At 33.1% G+C, this 17156-nt stretch overlaps 2 protein-coding genes and 1 long non-coding RNA gene across 4 annotated transcripts in view; 2 read left to right on the forward strand and 1 right to left on the reverse strand.

The window, feature by feature from the left end:
• Window positions 1–811: 811 nt before the first annotated feature.
• Window positions 812–2901, forward strand: LOC117214780. Its single transcript, XR_004488935.1, has 3 exons — window positions 812–923; window positions 1069–1150; window positions 1320–2901. It is a non-coding gene; the product is annotated as an uncharacterized LOC117214780 (long non-coding RNA).
• Window positions 2902–6095: 3194 nt separating this feature from the next.
• LOC117214722 (protein LLP homolog) lies at window positions 6096–7319 on the forward strand. 2 transcript variants are annotated; one of them, XM_033460998.1, is made up of 3 exons: window positions 6096–6256; window positions 6558–6732; window positions 6807–7319. In XM_033460998.1, the coding sequence occupies exons 2-3, from the start codon at window positions 6573–6575 to the stop codon at window positions 7064–7066; spliced, it is 420 nt and encodes a 139-aa protein (XP_033316889.1). In that variant the 5' UTR covers window positions 6096–6256; window positions 6558–6572; the 3' UTR covers window positions 7067–7319. The 2 variants fall into 2 exon arrangements, with proteins under 2 accessions (XP_033316889.1, XP_033316890.1); XM_033460999.1 differs by lacking the exon at window positions 6096–6256 and having other exon boundaries at window positions 6539–6732.
• Window positions 7320–7329: 10 nt separating this feature from the next.
• The window catches only part of LOC117214720, a 28200-nt gene continuing 18373 nt past the window's right edge, over window positions 7330–17156 (reverse strand). Inside the window, exons 2-9 of the mRNA XM_033460994.1 lie at window positions 12519–12584; window positions 12250–12350; window positions 11736–11831; window positions 9705–9830; window positions 8553–8642; window positions 8339–8418; window positions 7652–7759; window positions 7330–7582 (exon numbers count right to left, since the gene is read on the reverse strand). Coding sequence (XP_033316885.1) covers window positions 7415–7582; window positions 7652–7759; window positions 8339–8418; window positions 8553–8642; window positions 9705–9830; window positions 11736–11831; window positions 12250–12350; window positions 12519–12584 — 835 coding nt within the window. The 3' untranslated portion in view covers window positions 7330–7414. The remainder of the gene's footprint in view (window positions 7583–7651; window positions 7760–8338; window positions 8419–8552; window positions 8643–9704; window positions 9831–11735; window positions 11832–12249; window positions 12351–12518; window positions 12585–17156) is intronic.

Consider the following 17156-nt stretch of genomic DNA (forward strand, 5'->3'; position numbering starts at 1 on the left):
AATAGTTTAATTCTCTACGAGAAGTTTGTTTACAACATAGAATAATTGCTTGAAAGTTCTTGTTGTGGTTAGAAAGCTGGCTATGTGTGTATAATAAATAGTAATATCGTAAGAATATGTAAATTATTAGAAATTTATGTTAAATTATGTGTACATGATTGTATAGTATGTATAAAGCAAACATATGCTAGTAACAAGCCAAGGATATCATACTGTTTACCTGTCTATCCTTCATGTGTCTAAGTATAAATACACATAGGTATACATAACTTAAAATATTTTTTAAATGTAAGATTCTATTACTCTAATATTTTTAATATTTGAAAATAGATTTATTACTTATTATTCTATAAATAAATTTCATATTGTAGTTTGTAAATAGAACATTTTTAAAATTGCCTAAAAATATCATTACAGTGTTTAAAATTTATACTAGTACATATCAAATTTTTTATTCTCAATTTATTTGACAATTGATTTAAAACTCTTATATTTATTTCTATGTTCGAATAGAAATTCGAAATTTGATCAAATAAATTTTACTAGTAATGTGATTGACTAGCCATGTCACTGTAGTCAATTCAGTCTTTTTCGCGATATTAATTTTTAAATACATATTTGATATTTAAATTAAAAAGAACTATTAAATTACAAACTTCAAGAAATATAATAATATCTTTTTCAATTTTTAAGCAGATATTTCATTTAAGAAACTACAAAATAAAAATCTATACTTAAATTTCATAATTTCAGGAATTAAATATATGTATAATAATATACGAAATTTGAATCCCGTAAGCGGCGCTGATTGGAAGAGTACTTTTGTTGCATCAGCCAATCAGAAATTAACTAAACGATTCTGTAGACGCAAACGTCATTCTCCCGCCGAAAACCGTGGCATAAACATTACGATCCTGTTTCAGGTACGTGATTTTCGTTGTGTAGTACATATTGTAAAGGTTATCGTTAGTCTTGTTCAATCAATACGTATTTATGTAATAGCTTTAGTTATATTAATTAAATAATAACATTTATAATACTACATGCTTTGTTACAAATTTTGTACAGCATTCACTAACACTACGAGACTACGAGGTTTGATGATTCATTCCTTCGTGGTGATGATTTCTAAGCTCCAAGAGCAAAGAATGTAAGTAATCTTTGAATATTATACTTTAAATAATTGTATTTTATGTTTGTTATTTCAATTATTACTAATTATGAAAAAATGTAATTGACACAATATCTTTAAGAATAAATTATAAAAATATTAGAGCAAATACAAAAATATTTTAGGAAATAAATATATTTTGTTAAAGATTTTTCACATTACGCCATGGAATACAGTGGGTCTTTTTTGATAACTGCCTTTGGGACAGCTTGGGACAATTTACTGCAACGTTGGTGGCAACATCCTTCGCATCTAATCGTGAGTCGCATGAATTTTTGTTCCTCCGGTCACTCAATCATGTCGTAGGATGAAAGGTCCGAATCGACACGGGTGACTAGTTGTATTACGTAGAATTGTATGCGAGTATAGTGACCGCGAGTATTTATTATATTCGTGAGTAGTAACACTTTATATTTTAACGTCTTATTTGCTAGCTTAGGATAGATCTTCCTGCACATTGCGTTTTTTATATTGCCAATATGATATTGGTAATTAAGATTTTATATTATTAATATTAATATAATGTTAACAACTGGTAGGAACTATATTATATTGATAATTATTGTTTGATAATTGCATCACCAAAATTACTTTTAAAATATGATTATGTATATCCATAAGAATATACATGAGATATGAATATTTGAATCCATAATAAATATTAAAATGATATTGATTATTTCAAAGCGGAGAAGTCTGATATCCTCCGACTTTGTTACAATTATTGCACAATGATAATAACGAGAATTCATAATGTATACAATAATGCATAAAATAAATAATTTTAATAATAAATCATCTTCAATTTTATCTTCTACTTCATTACTATCTTAATTTGCATAATTCTTTGATCTCCATATTATAAATTGGAGTATAATTTAAATTGTATAATAAAGTATTAGAGTTCAGTTCCTTCCGTATGAAAGTATATTAAATGCTATGTGCAAGAAGAAACTTCGCGACAGGTAAATTTCTGAATTAAAGCAACAAGTTTTGAACACTGCTTTTATACTTTTTAAAATATGCTTTGATGAAGAGATAACCTGAGATTATTTACATTAATATTAAATTCAGAATCAGTTATAAAATAAATTTCTTGTTCATTTCCAATCTTTTTCTTTCTAAAGTTTTAATAATTCATTAAATCAGTACAGTAGATACAAAGTACATACATGAATATACTAATCGTTTTTTAGCTGAGGATTTTCAGGTTCAATTTCTTCCGTGTTCATTGCTAGGAGCTCATTCACGTGACCAGGTGTTACTTGGGTGTAAAATAGGCAATGGGCACGATCATAGTTCATAAATTTATAATAATTTTTTAGCGATTGACGATGCGTTAACGTATTGTGCACGACGTATTTTCGGCATTGTGTGTGTGTGGTTAGGACGTGGAATTACGTCATTTTGACTATGTAATATTAAATAGTAAAAAAGAAATTTACAAATATTAATTCAATCAAGAACTGTAATAATAACCAGATCTGCTATTAAATATAACAAATTGTAGAGAGTAATGTTATTAATCTTATCATCAAATTAGAATGATAGTACCAAATCTTTACCTAAAACTTTACACATATGATACGCAATACATACAATGAATTTTTTGAAAGATATACATACACTTTTGGTTATCAATTTTCGTAATTAAAATTAAGATTCATGTATCTTTACCGCGTTTAACGCAATAGTCACTAGATTTCGTCAGTCGATTTCAGGAAAATGGTAAATAAATTAAATTAAATGGTAATAAATGGTAAATAAATTGTAAATAAATTGTACAAGTAGTGTACCAAATAAACAAGTCATGTGTGAAAATCGTGCAATGAGTGAGTTGGTAAGCTTGTTTTATTATTTTTTAATTAATTAAATTAATTTATTTAATTCTTTGTTATTTAGTTATTTAATAAGTTATCTTTTGCTTTACGATTAGAGAATATCGAGCCTAGGTTTCAATGGGCATTGCGCTCGAAGAAAGAAGAAGCTAGAAGCTGACGAGGCCCGGCAAATTGTCATGGAAGAGGGCAACTATTAATGGTTTCCTATCCTCTGGTTCATTCAGGGCATAGGAAGTCATTGTTGTTACTACTTTGTCACTATAGTCACTTTTAATATTTGTAGTAGTAGTAGTAATAGTAGTAGTAGTAATAGTATTAATTTGTTTCTTGGCTGAAGTACATTCCGGCTTACCATAATTTTGGGCAGATCGCATTTCCTTTTATTAATATTACGAATAATTGATACCTATTGGTTTGATTCGAAATTTCCCGTTCTAAATCAGAGTTACGAAAAAGAATTGATTTCGATTTTAATTAACGTTGCGATAGAATAATGATCGTGTTTGCCTCATTGTATATACGTATTTCTTATTATGAATAATTAGAATTTGTTAAAGAGTAATATTATAACTTGACACGTTTTTGTTTATATAAAGTTGAATTAAAGAGATGTAAATTTTTAATCAATTTTGTAATGCTGCGGTTTGTTGTTATCGCGAAAATTTGAAGTAACTTTTTATTCATACAGAAATAGTGATTTTTATTTAATTCATTTTGAAAATTAGTATTGCAATTAGTATTTTAACGCGTTTCCTTAAATTATTTTTACAATTAGTTGATTTAATTAACAATTAGTTGATGAATTAGTTTACTAATTTCTAATTAGTGTTGTGCCTGTAAAAATGCAAAAAAAATGGTTTCACTGAGATTGTGGAAGTATATTCTTACTTTTAGATCACCTGATGTAGCTAAAAAATAGCTGCACAGAAGCGGTCATGTATCAGCAATCTCCAATATGGTTGTACTGGATTTTCCGCTATTAGTGTTGCGTATACTTAAATATGAGTATATTGATTAGTTTTTATTAGTATTGCGTAAATAATTAAAACACTCTATTATCGTGTATGTTTTCGAAATTTAAACAACTTTTTTTCTATTCTTTTTTATCAATACATTGATATTGCACACATGATAAATCGCTCATTGCGGTTTATTTTGAGAATTTTGTATGTTATATGTAAATCTACTGGTACATTAGTGTCACAAGATAGAAAAAATGTTCCACTCACAATTTCGAGTGGATGATCTGTTCTAAGTTGGTTTATCTCTCAGCACTTTTTTTTATAAGAGCATCTGTTACTGAAAATATATCTGTTTAGTGTTTATGAGTATTTTTAACTTGACTTAAGGATGATTTAAAATTAAATACATATCAAGTACATAAAGAAAAGTAATATTGAAAAATATGATTTATATAATGCGAAAAATTTCTAATAAATTAAATAAATAGTGATAAGAAGAATAGTGATAATTAAGTTTGTAATATTTTGCAAAGTGTTAATGTATATGTATGTATGTAAAAAGAATTCTTTACATTTCTGAAAGATGGAAGTTAGAAATTCTTTAATCTTTGGATTATATCTAAATTCTTTGGATTATATCTAAATAGGATTTATAAAAAGAAACCTTTAGATTTCTGATAGGTGAGGCTTACAAAATTCCTATTTAATCTTTGCTGTTATATATACATAAGGGAAGACACATAAAAATTCTTAGGTTTTTAATAGGCAGGTTAAATTAGATGTACACTTTGGTAGGAGGTATCTTTAAATTACATTACGTATGCAATTAGGTAGCATATTTTTAAATTAAGTTAGATATATAGTTAGGCAAGCTTTTTAAGTCAAAATCTTAGCTCATACATAGGTATTTGTAAGTAGGTAGGAAGGAAGATACAGATGAACATTAGAACTAGAAGGATGACTAAAATGAACAATTCGTAATTTTTCATGGAAATTTTATAGATTTACAACAGTACATTTTTAGAGGCTTGAATATTTTTTAAGGCGTATAGAGGTAGAATCTTATTCCTCTGCTTATATTATATATTTTTTCGTATACCTTTCATTATGATCCTTTCGACATAAATTCAGATTTTATACTTCAATCCGACTAGAGTCGCTAGAATAAAAAATACTCAGAACAATAGTTAACGCCCCATGGCATATAAGAAATGAAAATTTACGCAAAGACCTAAAAATATCAATGGTCAAGGAAGAAATCGACAGATACGCAAGAAAATACAAAGAAAGAATGGTAATACATCCAAACCAGCTGGCTGCTGAAACTACCAAAATCTACATAAAAAGAAGACTAAGAAGAAAACATCTCACTGACCTCATTAAAGAAATAAGATAGACAAACTGGAAGATGGACATGGGAGCTGGAGATAGCCATCCACATGTTATTTAGTAATAAAATTAGAATAATTTATCAAATGTCCAGTTGGACAAATTATAAAGCAGAAATTAAAAAATAAGAACAAAAAAGAAACTTCAATCGTCGATAGTTTTAATGTTAATCTCTGCCTAAATAAAATGTATTAGAAATTGAAAAAATGATTGATCGTTTGGTAAACACACGTATAAAGGATTCCAGCAATTTCCACGTAGCGAGAGCTAGGCAATCGATGTTAAATATTTGATAAATACATTGTACTGTATCATTATGGTTAATAGCTACGATACAGTTATGAATTATAACAAATATTATAAACTGATTAGCCGTGCTTGTAATTATTAATTGTAAAGTCTCAAATTGTAAAGTCTAAAATTGTGAAGTATACATAAGCAGAATCTTTGAGTAAGATATTATACATACTTAAAAATCTGAAAAAGGATACTACCTTTTGGATAAATTTTCGACAATTATAAGATATCTTGTCCTATATGTTATTTATTAACATCTCATGGTAAAATTTATTTTTAATTCCATGTATCGTTGCAGTCTTATTCTATACTGAATCGATAATAGTGGAAATGACATTAAAATGGTAAAAGCGGTTTCTAGTGCATTGAGTTCTAGTTCTATTTCTTACATTGTCTATACTGTATAACCTTATTTTATAATATCGACCTGTAGAGATCGCCACTTAACACAGTGAAATTTAAACACATTTGAGGTTAGGATTTCCATTGTCAGGATTGTTCGAAATCTGTTATAATTTATACCACGTGTTCCGGATTTTTAGTACGTGATATAGTAGTTTTTACGAAGATATTTTGAGAGAATATAATTTCTTAAAGTAGGTATTATTCGTGCAATTAATTGTTTTTAATTTTATATCTTCGAGTATATTACATATATTTGTACATAGTTCGAGGTTATATCACTATCAAGTAGTATATTAATTCCTGTGTATTGTTAACTATTTTAATAAATGTCCAACATCAATCCAGTTGCTCATTTTTAATATTCTTATGTTCATTAAAAATAAATTTAATTTTATCTGTAATGATAAAATTAGAATTCCATATTCGGTACTCAGATAATGTATCACTACTTAGATAAAATATAATTAATTTAGCACTACGATTATGATTTAGATATATAAAAACAAAATGGGAAAATCATTGCGTAGTAAATGGAAGAGGAAGTGTAGAGCAATTAAAAGGGAACGCTATGGAGTAAAAGAATTAGAAAGATTAAAAAAGACATTAGGTCTTGATGAGAATGGAATACCAGATGTTGAAATGTCAGAAATATCAAAAATTGCTACAGGTAAGGAACAGTTCTGCTTAATACGTTACTATTTTTATATAATGATTTCAATTGATTTTGACATTTGTCTCAAGTTGTTGATGCCAAGACGATAAAGGAAAATGAAAAAGCTAACGATGACACCAAAGCAGGTGATGAAAAAATGGATCTAGACACCGATAAACGGATATATAATAAAAAAACAATGTTGGATCAGTATGGAAATTATCCTGTGTGGATGAATAAACGAAAGATTGCAAAGATCAAGAAGGGTAGACGAAAAAACCAAAAGGGAAACATAAAGCCACATAAGAGGTTAACAAGGAGACAGAGGAACTCAATGAAGCAAAAGTAAATCTTCTATATAAAAAATCGATAGCATTGATTAATACTGTTCTTTACTTTTGTATTAGTAAGTAACAAAAGTAAATTGTATTATTATAGTAAAATGTTATACTATTTATGTTGTGTGAATCAGCAAACATCATTCAAGTTTCTTTTCCATTTTATTATAAAGCTGAATACAAATAATCATAATGATTATTTAAGTTAGAATTCTACTATATTCTAAATTCTACTACACTAAATAAAGTATCATAAAAGCTAAAGAGATGGCAGTGATAGTATGTAATTTTCTCACATAAATATTACATCTATGGGCAATGTCCAATGTTTTTGACACTTTTCTTTCGCTATAGCGATGTTAAAACTTCATCGAGCCACTGTTCATTGGTATCGCTGATCTGCAACGTAATCTTAAACGATTTTCCAGTTCCACCACTCTACTTGTTAAATGTTGCATTTTTCTTCTCTCTAATTCGTATTCTCTCAATTTGCTCCTCATTTGATATATCTCCTGCTGCATGAGTTGCTATAAACAGAACTGCGTTTTTAAACAGAAGTATATATTTTGTGAGATGTTAATAAAGTGGTAACTAACCACATTTTCGATAGATCTCTTCATTTCGTTAATAGTTTCAACCACAGACGCAACTTTGACAGTCATGTCCGTCGTTTCTGTATCTCTCTTCTTCCCTTTTGCGAATTGCTAAAGATATAATAAGCAGTAAATATAATACATGACATCATTTCATTACCCAAACATTTCATGATTGTGATTTTTACTTCTATCACATAAATTTATAATTATTTTTGTCTGAATTTTTTTTATTTTAGCGAATTATCTATTTTTGAATGTTGATTCAAAAATAAACAACAAATTAATAACTTTATTTTAAATTGTAATGTAGCAGAGACACTATTGAGTGTTACCCATTCGTACAAAATAATATTCATCTTTGTTGGTTGGTTTAATAGAGCCGCTTATAAATAAAATAAAAGTTTGAAAAAACTGTAACATACCAAATGCACTTATATCAAAGAATTTTTTAAATCTTCAAGATATTAGAAAATCAGACCCAACTAGTTTCCTTTTTATTAACACCAAAACTGGGATCAAACTGTTTTTCAAGTTTCTACATAATTCATACATGCCCATAACGAGCGGAATAGACTTTAAAATAAGAAGGAAATCCTTCAACCTGCTGCATCCGCGTTTCTATCGTCTCGCGAGCGTATTTCTCCCTTATAAGTCAAATAACACATGGCAAGCCATTGTCTGGCATACCTTTTCGAGTTTGGTAAGCCTTTTCAGTATAATCTCATAGTCCTGATCGAGGTCATCGTCAGTCACCTCGTTTTCCGTATCTGTAAATGGGAGTCTCTGATATTGTCATTTAACTACAGAATTCACAATATGCTTGCATTTACGGAAATAATATTGGAGAAATGAGAGCAAGAAGAAAGAGAGGCAAAGAACAGAGGAATTTACAATTACAAACCATGCGACGAGATCGCCGGACGCTTCGTCGTTGTTGTTTCGTGGAAATCATTCTCCAAGTCTCGAGCCTCGAACGCCGTATCTTCGGTGACTGAAAAAGGGATGGAAGCGTGATCAAAGTGGAAGTAATTTGATCCGCGATCAGATCCTCAGGTTTAGGACGAGGATTGCTGTTTCCGGTTCTTGTAAGATTGCGAAATATTGATACTGAAGACGTAATGTACGTTTACGATGTGCAGCATTTCGCTTGACGCTATTACATACTGTTGCGTACTGTTTGAAAAGAAATTTGATCTCGTAGTAAATTTATTCAAAGATCGCCTCTTTCTACCTTATAGAGCAAGTGGCAGTTCCTTTATTACGATGGTTTAGTTCTATCTGTAGTTTATGATTAAAGTTAATGGAGACAATATAATACTTTGATACTCTATTATAGCAAGAATAAATGTAGTAAATTAATAAAAATGGTTCGAAATTACTGACATTTGTATCAGGGAAAAGAATTATATTATATTTATTGCCAGGGATATTAAAACAGCAGGAGGATTATAGGAATACAATCTTTTTTTTTTAATGTTCTTTTGCAATATAATCTCTAGAGTTATTCCTAATAAAATTATGATTGGAACTTTTATTTAAATAGGTCACACTTTACACTCCTTGTCTGTGTCCTGTATTACACAATGGCTTGGTCACATTTTAAGCTGAAAATCACTCAAGCTTAAAATTTAGGTCAATCTACCACATGTCAGTCTGTTTTCTAAAGCTCAGCCAATTTCGAGCGATCTTGAACTTGACCATCGGCAACCTTTTTCTTCTCACATAGTCAGACCTCGTGTAGATGACACTGAAGTTCAAGATCAATGGGAACGATGTGACAAAACGGTATAGTCCCTTCGATAAAAATAACATTGTCGTTGGTTTATCTAAAATTCGAGAACCTACAATGGGACGAGAACAACAAGAAGCCATTCAAAAACTTGTTGTTCGCTGGTGCTAGGCAGCGTATGTGTAACGTTTCATAGACAGCATGTAAATTGGTCAAAAAGTGCTATTTCGTGTGTTTCTCAATAGCATATTAGTCACTGTCGAGAAATCTCGAAAACAAATTCATCTTTGACAGTCGAGTAGAATTTTTCCAACGATTACTCACTATTCTTTCGACAGGACTGGCCGTCTTTTTGTAGTTGAAAACCGGGTCTGCAGTGGCACTCGTAGGTTCCGGGTAGGTTTCTGCAAAGTTGATCGCAGGGCTTCTCTGTCACGCACTCGTCGATGTCTGTAACGTTGGTAGACAAGTTATGCTAATTCGTGCAAAAATTAATTGCATAAACGTGACAGCTGCACGCTACCGACTGATCCATCGCGAAGTCCTTCGATTTCCGGCCAGCAGTATTGCGCAAATTCTCCGCAATGAAACGCTGCCTTTCGTTGGTCCGATGAATTTCTCGAAATGAGCTCGAGGATTTTACAGAATAAATTACTGGCAATGTAGATTGGTCGTTTAGTTGGTGAGTGATCGAGGATAAATGGGGAAAGGTGGGGATCGGTGCCATTTAAAGTAACTTGTTCATTGATCAACATAAAAAAATGAGGCGAGTATAAAGGAAATTGAGTGCTCTTTCAACGTCTAAGATTTGTATAAATCATTTCGGCTTAATTATACGAAGGACACATTTTATTCGCATATTCCATATAGCTTTGATAACATATTATATCGTAGAAAGTGAAACGCGATCAAATTTTTCTATTCAACGTGTTTAATGTTGAGTTATCGTTTAATCGATGATAGTGTTAAAGTAATATTACAGTATCAAATAATCTTAATAATAATACACTATTAAATGCTATATACGCGTACGATACAAAAATGAATAGCGATAGATCAGTTTGAATTTGAACCAAAATCGATATTTTTTAAATTCGCAAAGGACCCAACTATGATACGCCAAATTTTTTCCAACGAAATAAAATATTCTTTCCTTAGCTTTATCATAATTCTTGGGTTTCTTCTCAATTTTACTTTCTCTTCTATTGGGTTGGCAACTAAGTGATTGCGGATTTTGTCATTACCCCCAATGAAAAAATCCGCAATCACTTAGTTGCCAACCTAATAGAAGAGAAAGTGAATAATTACGGATTTTGTCATTACCCCCAATGAAAAAATCCGCAATCACTTAGTTGCCAACCCAATATATAATTTAATGCAAGTATAAGAAAACTATCGTTGATACGAATAATATTCTATTTTAATTATTATTTCTCGAAGCTAGAAAGCTATTTTCGTCGAAACGGACGTACGATTGGATCCTGAGATTTGTCCTCTCTTTGTTCCTCTACGGTAGGGCTGAACAACACATTCTATCGTAAAATTATGAAAGCTTCAAGGATATTTCCTTAGAGAGTGTTGAAACTCCTTGTAAAGGATTTTTCTATCGAATTGAGAGCGGCACGTCGACACGACTCACTTCGCCCTGGTAATTAGAATGACCGCATAGCTTAATGAAATCGCTCGTAAATCTATCGAAAGCAGCCTAGCTGCTGGACACTACAATACGTTTGGTCGGCATGGTATTCGCGCAATGCCATCGACCTGCGTATCGGCCTACGTCAATTTAATTACGCCTAACGATTCTGGTTACGAGGACGTGTTTCCGAGCCGCGAATATCGATTACGGATATTTTACGATTTAACGACGCTCGTTGTTTGCATCGTTAGCTTGACGGAGGTTCGTTTACTTCCACGGCACCCGGGGCCTCGCCTAAATAAGGAGCAACGGACGTTGCTCGCAATTGTGCAGTTTAGAGTTGAACGTGAGAATCGAAGCGTTTGAAAATGCTTCGTTCTAGTGATAATCGAATCAGAATATTTGATTTTACGTTGATAATAAAGAATAAATTTAAATTTAGATTAATTTTACAGAAAAAGAAATTTGAACATTCTTATTTTTTTAATATTCTCGTTGTTCTTTTTAATATATTAATCTTTGCAATGAAAGTATAGTTGGTATTTATATATTTTAATTTAGACGTGACGCGAAATTGTAACAAGACATGCCTGCAAGAAAGTTAATAGAGCGAAGTTGGTAATAAAATGTAAAGCAGGAAAGGTGTTAGACACGTAACGTTGATTAGCATTTGGAGTGACAATTTAGAGTCGATTTGTATTCGTGTTAGACATTACCTGTCTGGCACTGGTTGCCGGTAAATCCTTTGGGACACGTGCACCTGCCAGGAGAGGTACACACACCTCCGTTTAAGCACGGGGAAGGGCAAGTAGCTGAAAAGCAATTAAATTCAGGTAGCGATAACCCGATACATAATTATTCGTTATCGACTAATAAATATCTTGCATGTCCATAAAAGATTTTTGTTCTACATTTCACATCTAGACAAATCAAGTCATCAAATTTTTCTCATTATTTTTCGCATTTTTAATAACAATTGAATGTGTTATTACAATAAACGGTTCCATTTCCAGTAATTTAAATAATCCAACAAAAACTCCAACTGAAAATTCATCAGAATTGAATGACTTTTTTAAACGTACCATAAATTAATAGTCAACTAATATTCGTAGCAATAAACTTCGATTACAAGAATACAAATTTCGACTTATTAACTTGACAGTTCTTTTATATCCGTATAAAGTTAACATTTTATGGAGATGTTTAGAATGCCTGTGATCGTTTACTCACGTTTATTACATCCAAAACTCAAGCGAGTCGCCTGTGTCCATCCAGGACAGCACAAGAAAACGGAAGATGAATCGGTCTTAACATTAATAACATTAATATACCTAAAAATAATCGGACTTGATCGTGCGAAATAGTGCTAATCTTCTTCGTAACAGTTATAATCTTAAATATAAATATTTTAATCGCTTATGTCGATGTTTAATAATAAATAATACACATTTACGACAATCTATAAAGAAACATCTCGTTTTACAGAAACGTTGATTTACCTAATTTGTCCATTTCGATGATGATGATTGACAGAGTTGGGAACTGATCTGGTACAAACTCGTCTCCTAAAACATAAGGAACATATCTCCATATAAGAAGAAATTCTTAAAGTATAAGAAAAATACCTTTGTGCAACAAGAAAGTAAAGAATGCATATTAATATTATTAGTACGAAGAGCTGCAGAAATTGGACGTACAAAAGAAAGTGACACTTCATACAGCGTTTATTATTGGAGGACCAGCTCTCCTTTAATGTATTTCGAGCACGCAAATCCCCCTGGCTTTATATTTGTTATTGAAATTTATGCCATCTATACAAACACATTGTCAAGCGGTGACAAGACGAAATTAAATTAATGAATTGATTGTTTTGATAGCGATCGCAGCCGATACGACACGGTACATACCTTCATTTGCATCTCGTCGAGTCGATATGGAAATGGAAATCGTTAAATACAGAGAAGATAATTTCGACGAGTACGTTTAAGCTTCGATTCGATAAATGCGAGGGTAACAGGCTTCGAAAGCGTGGCTGCATTGTAAAAGGAACGTCGAATGATTGCTATCGTGTCCTAAGGGATTATTCGATAGCTTTCGTTGTAGCTAATCTTCTTTGACAGCTGTTATTACTTGCATCGTAATCGATTTTATTATAGTCGAATCAGCTAAACTGATCGATCGATACACACCCATGATTTCGTTTCAGATGATTTCGAATGAACTCAGCAGCGAATTATTTTCATCCTGTGCCGTAGCCACTGATTTTCGCGATTTCATTTAAACGTCTAAAGCTTTCTCATGTAAATCGCGTGCACTTCGTTACGATTTTGCATCTGTATTGATTTTCCTGATACATCGTATACACTTGATCATCGACATAATCGCGAATATTATATTCGCGAAGGTGACAGAAAGATTCTTCTACAAGGACAAGATTTCTATTCGAAAATGGTAGTGTGTATTCGTAGTAAAAGCTTAAGTACCTGTAATGGAAATTACAAAAATTCCACATCGTTTTGCTCAAGAATATTAAGTGTCTGCTCGTTAAAATGCAAAAAATAATACGATGACAGCTATGATATTTAGTATCGAAGGCGCTCCTTTCTCTTTGTACTTGAGTATCTTGCGTAGAACTTACATAAAAGAGAGGATACACGACGCTTCGGTTTACATAAACGCGCGAGCTTCATCCGTAATTGAACATTGAGACTTTCCCAGAGTATCTTTTACACTCGAAAGCGTCGACCAGTTTTAACTACAATTACTTAGCTGACAGGATGTTCTCGGTTAACAAGCATTCGCTTCTATTACTTTCATTTTCACCGTCATCAATCACTCCGTCGCATTTACATTTTCGACCAAAGGCAAATATTATTCTTGTTCTTTGATATATCCAATATATTCCACGGGAATTAATCTTTCTTAGAAAATTTTTTATTCCATAATTACATGTACAAGTTTCCGGTTAAGAAACCACGCGTTTAACGGATAAAACTGCTTCGCTATAAAAAAAATGGAAAATATGACATATCGTGTTCTTTCTGTGTAATCCTTGAATGTTACATCGTTGAATCGCTATGAAAAGTGGAAGATCGATCTGTTAAAATTTCGAACGTTGATATACCGCTACTTGTTTTGTACGATTCGATATGTTGACTAGAAATTACACGAATGCGAGAGGACGGGACGATTCAGTGCGCACGAACGCGCGCGAATCGCGCATGATTGGGCGACGAGATCCGATCCCGCACAGCGGAACCACTTCGTCATCGTCGACTCGCGAGAAAATTGCATTTTGCTGTGTCGCTGTCATGTTCGTTGAAACGCGACACGACATTTACTGTCGCAACACCAACCACGTGCTTCGCATCGCGAGACGTCTACTTTTCTTGCCCTGTGCGCCATTTTGTTTGTCGCAAAGACATACCAAGGGCGCGAAGAAGTCGTTCAAATAAGAAGGTTACTCGATTAAAAGCGTCACAGACTGAGACAAATAGTTGTTCTCAATTTAGAAACGAAAGTAGGTATCGTCGTTGCTGTCATTAATTTACGTCTCTCGAATTGAGTAAATCACGCATTAATTAATTATATCGAAAGATGGGAATTAAACGCACTACAAAAGATAGATTATCGTTTAATCATGAAATTACAAATTATATCCTTGTGTTACGATTAATTCCTCGCTACGTTATTTTTATACTTATTAAGAAATAAACTATTCCCTTCCTTCGTAATTCCCACGTTCTCCAGATCCGGCAGGTGTACAGAACAAGATGAGGTCTTTAAACGACGTCAAGGATGCTCGTAAAATCTGTCTGTTAAAGACGAGTCTCGTATTTGCCTACAGATTATCTGCGCCAGAAAGGATCAGAGGGATTAGCGCGGTAGGTGATCCAGGTTAGCGGATCGTGTAGGTTCTGTCAGACAGCTAGTGTATCCGACGTTTGCTCATTTCCTTTGAGCTGGATATAATATTCACGATGATGGTGCACATTGTTTTCACGTCGACCGAAATCAATCTCTCCTTCTAGAAATCACAGACTCCATATTGATCTATAAACGTGTGTTGTCAATTCACGTAACAGAGACACGAACGTATAAGAAATACGAACTTTTGTTTAAAATAAAAATAAATAAATAAATAAACAAAGGGAAGAAAATCAAATAACTTTCGTTAAAGTCACACATAATTTAAATATGATAAAAGTTATTCTTCGGGCTTCTGGAATTCTCACTGGTGTTGTCGATATTCGAGATTATTCTGGTTAATAAATTATGGATGCTTTGGAACGCCTACGTGGTTACTACTCCGTTTAACTCTGGACGACACGATAAGTTTCCGTATAACGTTCGATGATCGTGATCTATTCACGGCAGCGGGATTATCGTAATTCGGAAAAATAAATATTTTCGCTGTCGCGACGAACTAACATCAAATCGTTCCCAGAGCATATTCCGTTCGCAGAAAAATCCTTCGGAACACGTTGCGACGGAGGTTCAGATACGGTTCGGAGGACATTCGCGTGGGAATACTGGTTCGGGTGCTTTGGTGGCCATACTGAACGTTGCGCGCTGATAACGTCCAGCATGCTCGGTCCACGACATTGAACGAGAGAAACGAAGAGGTTAAACGCACATTCGCGAACTCTTTCTGAAAATAACGCGTGTAAGTTGTTGTAGCTAGCTTGTACTTGTAACTAATTGTACGATTTACGGATTACATTCTCTGTGATAAAAGCGACAACTCATTCTGACATAATACTGATTTCAAGAAGTACCACCATTCTCTTCTCAAATATTACTTATTCTTTATACGAAGTTCGATATTTTTTTGACGATTTCTTCGAAACGAAGAGAAATACATGCCTAAGAGCTTCTGAAATTTTCCGTTTCTTACTACTATTTCGCAATGAATCGTCGAGTTCTTCTTAAAATAGAATTAATTCGAATGAAATAGAAAGATACAGACCTATAACAACTATACGACGTATATGCATAATGTACGAAGTTGAAGTATTGTACTCGTAACTCGAGAAAACGTTTCACTTTTCATCGTACAGGCCTTAAGTTCATCGAGAGCGAAGACTTCTAATGCGTTCTAGGAACTTTCTCCGTTAGCGAAGAGAACCGGCTTGCAAGAGAGAAAAAAGATGAGGAAATGTACGAAGAAGTCGCGTGTAATAAAATTAATGTCGATTAGCGAAGGCGCCGTCGCGTGATACCGCTCGCAAGCTTCTTTGAGGTGATAAATTTTCAATGAATTACCGCATCGACGGCTCGCGTGTCCGCGACTCTCTTAGAAGTACATACTTCCGAAACCTTAACGGTGATCTCGCATGTTTTCCACATCTAGTCGCGCCACAGGCGAACGTAGCGTCGAGTTATGGTTGCCATTCGTTATTACCCTTGTCCGGTTGACTATCAATTGCTCACGACCGATATTTTCACGACCATAGGTGAACGACGTTCCGCGAAACCAAACTTTCTCTGGGTCACTAATATGTCACGAGATTTACAGATAAAAGAGCATCGAGATTCTAACGTGGACAAACACGATCACAACATTTATCCTGAACAATTTTTACGAACGTGTACGTACTATGCACGCTATAGAGAACTTTTTGAAATGTCATTAGTACTGTAACGAGAACATGACTATTATGTTTTTAGTGGTAAAATTTGAAACCAATTGGAGAATGTACATGACAGTTACAAAATCAGCAATTATCAAACACGTACATATTGTATCACTGATACAACATAAATACATGTAGCTACATTAGAGATGTACAACGGACGAGATCACCAAACCGGTTGATACATCGATATTACGGAATCGGAAGAAAAATGCGAATAACATATCGCGTACACTGTCCGCGGTAAAATCTATACGTTCAGCGAGCTAGTATCAATTAATCTCGCATCCTCGATCGATCTTTAATTGAACCATAAATATTCAGCTTTAGTTTCGCCTGATGACACTCGTAAACAGCGCGCATAATCACAGACACACGGGGCGAATTTTCAACGTTGAAGCCGTACGTTATGATCGCATGCCGGTAAACCGTCGTCGCGCGTTGTCCCGATCGTGACAACACGCTTTGCACGCTCGTTTCGACGTTGCCGCCAGTGATAAA

This window comes from Bombus bifarius, unplaced genomic scaffold, assembly GCF_011952205.1.
Source record: "Bombus bifarius isolate JDL3187 unplaced genomic scaffold, Bbif_JDL3187 scf7180000009243, whole genome shotgun sequence".
NCBI classification, from domain to species: Eukaryota; Metazoa; Arthropoda; class Insecta; order Hymenoptera; family Apidae; genus Bombus; species Bombus bifarius.

Coding starts and splice junctions, on each gene's coding strand:
- LOC117214722 (XM_033460998.1), top strand. CDS start 6,573: ATGGGAAAATCATTGCGTAGTAAATGGAAGAGGAAGTGTAGAGCAATT. Junction 6,733..6,806: donor AATATCAAAAATTGCTACAG/GTAAGGAACAGT, acceptor ATTTGTCTCAAG/TTGTTGATGCCAAGACGATA.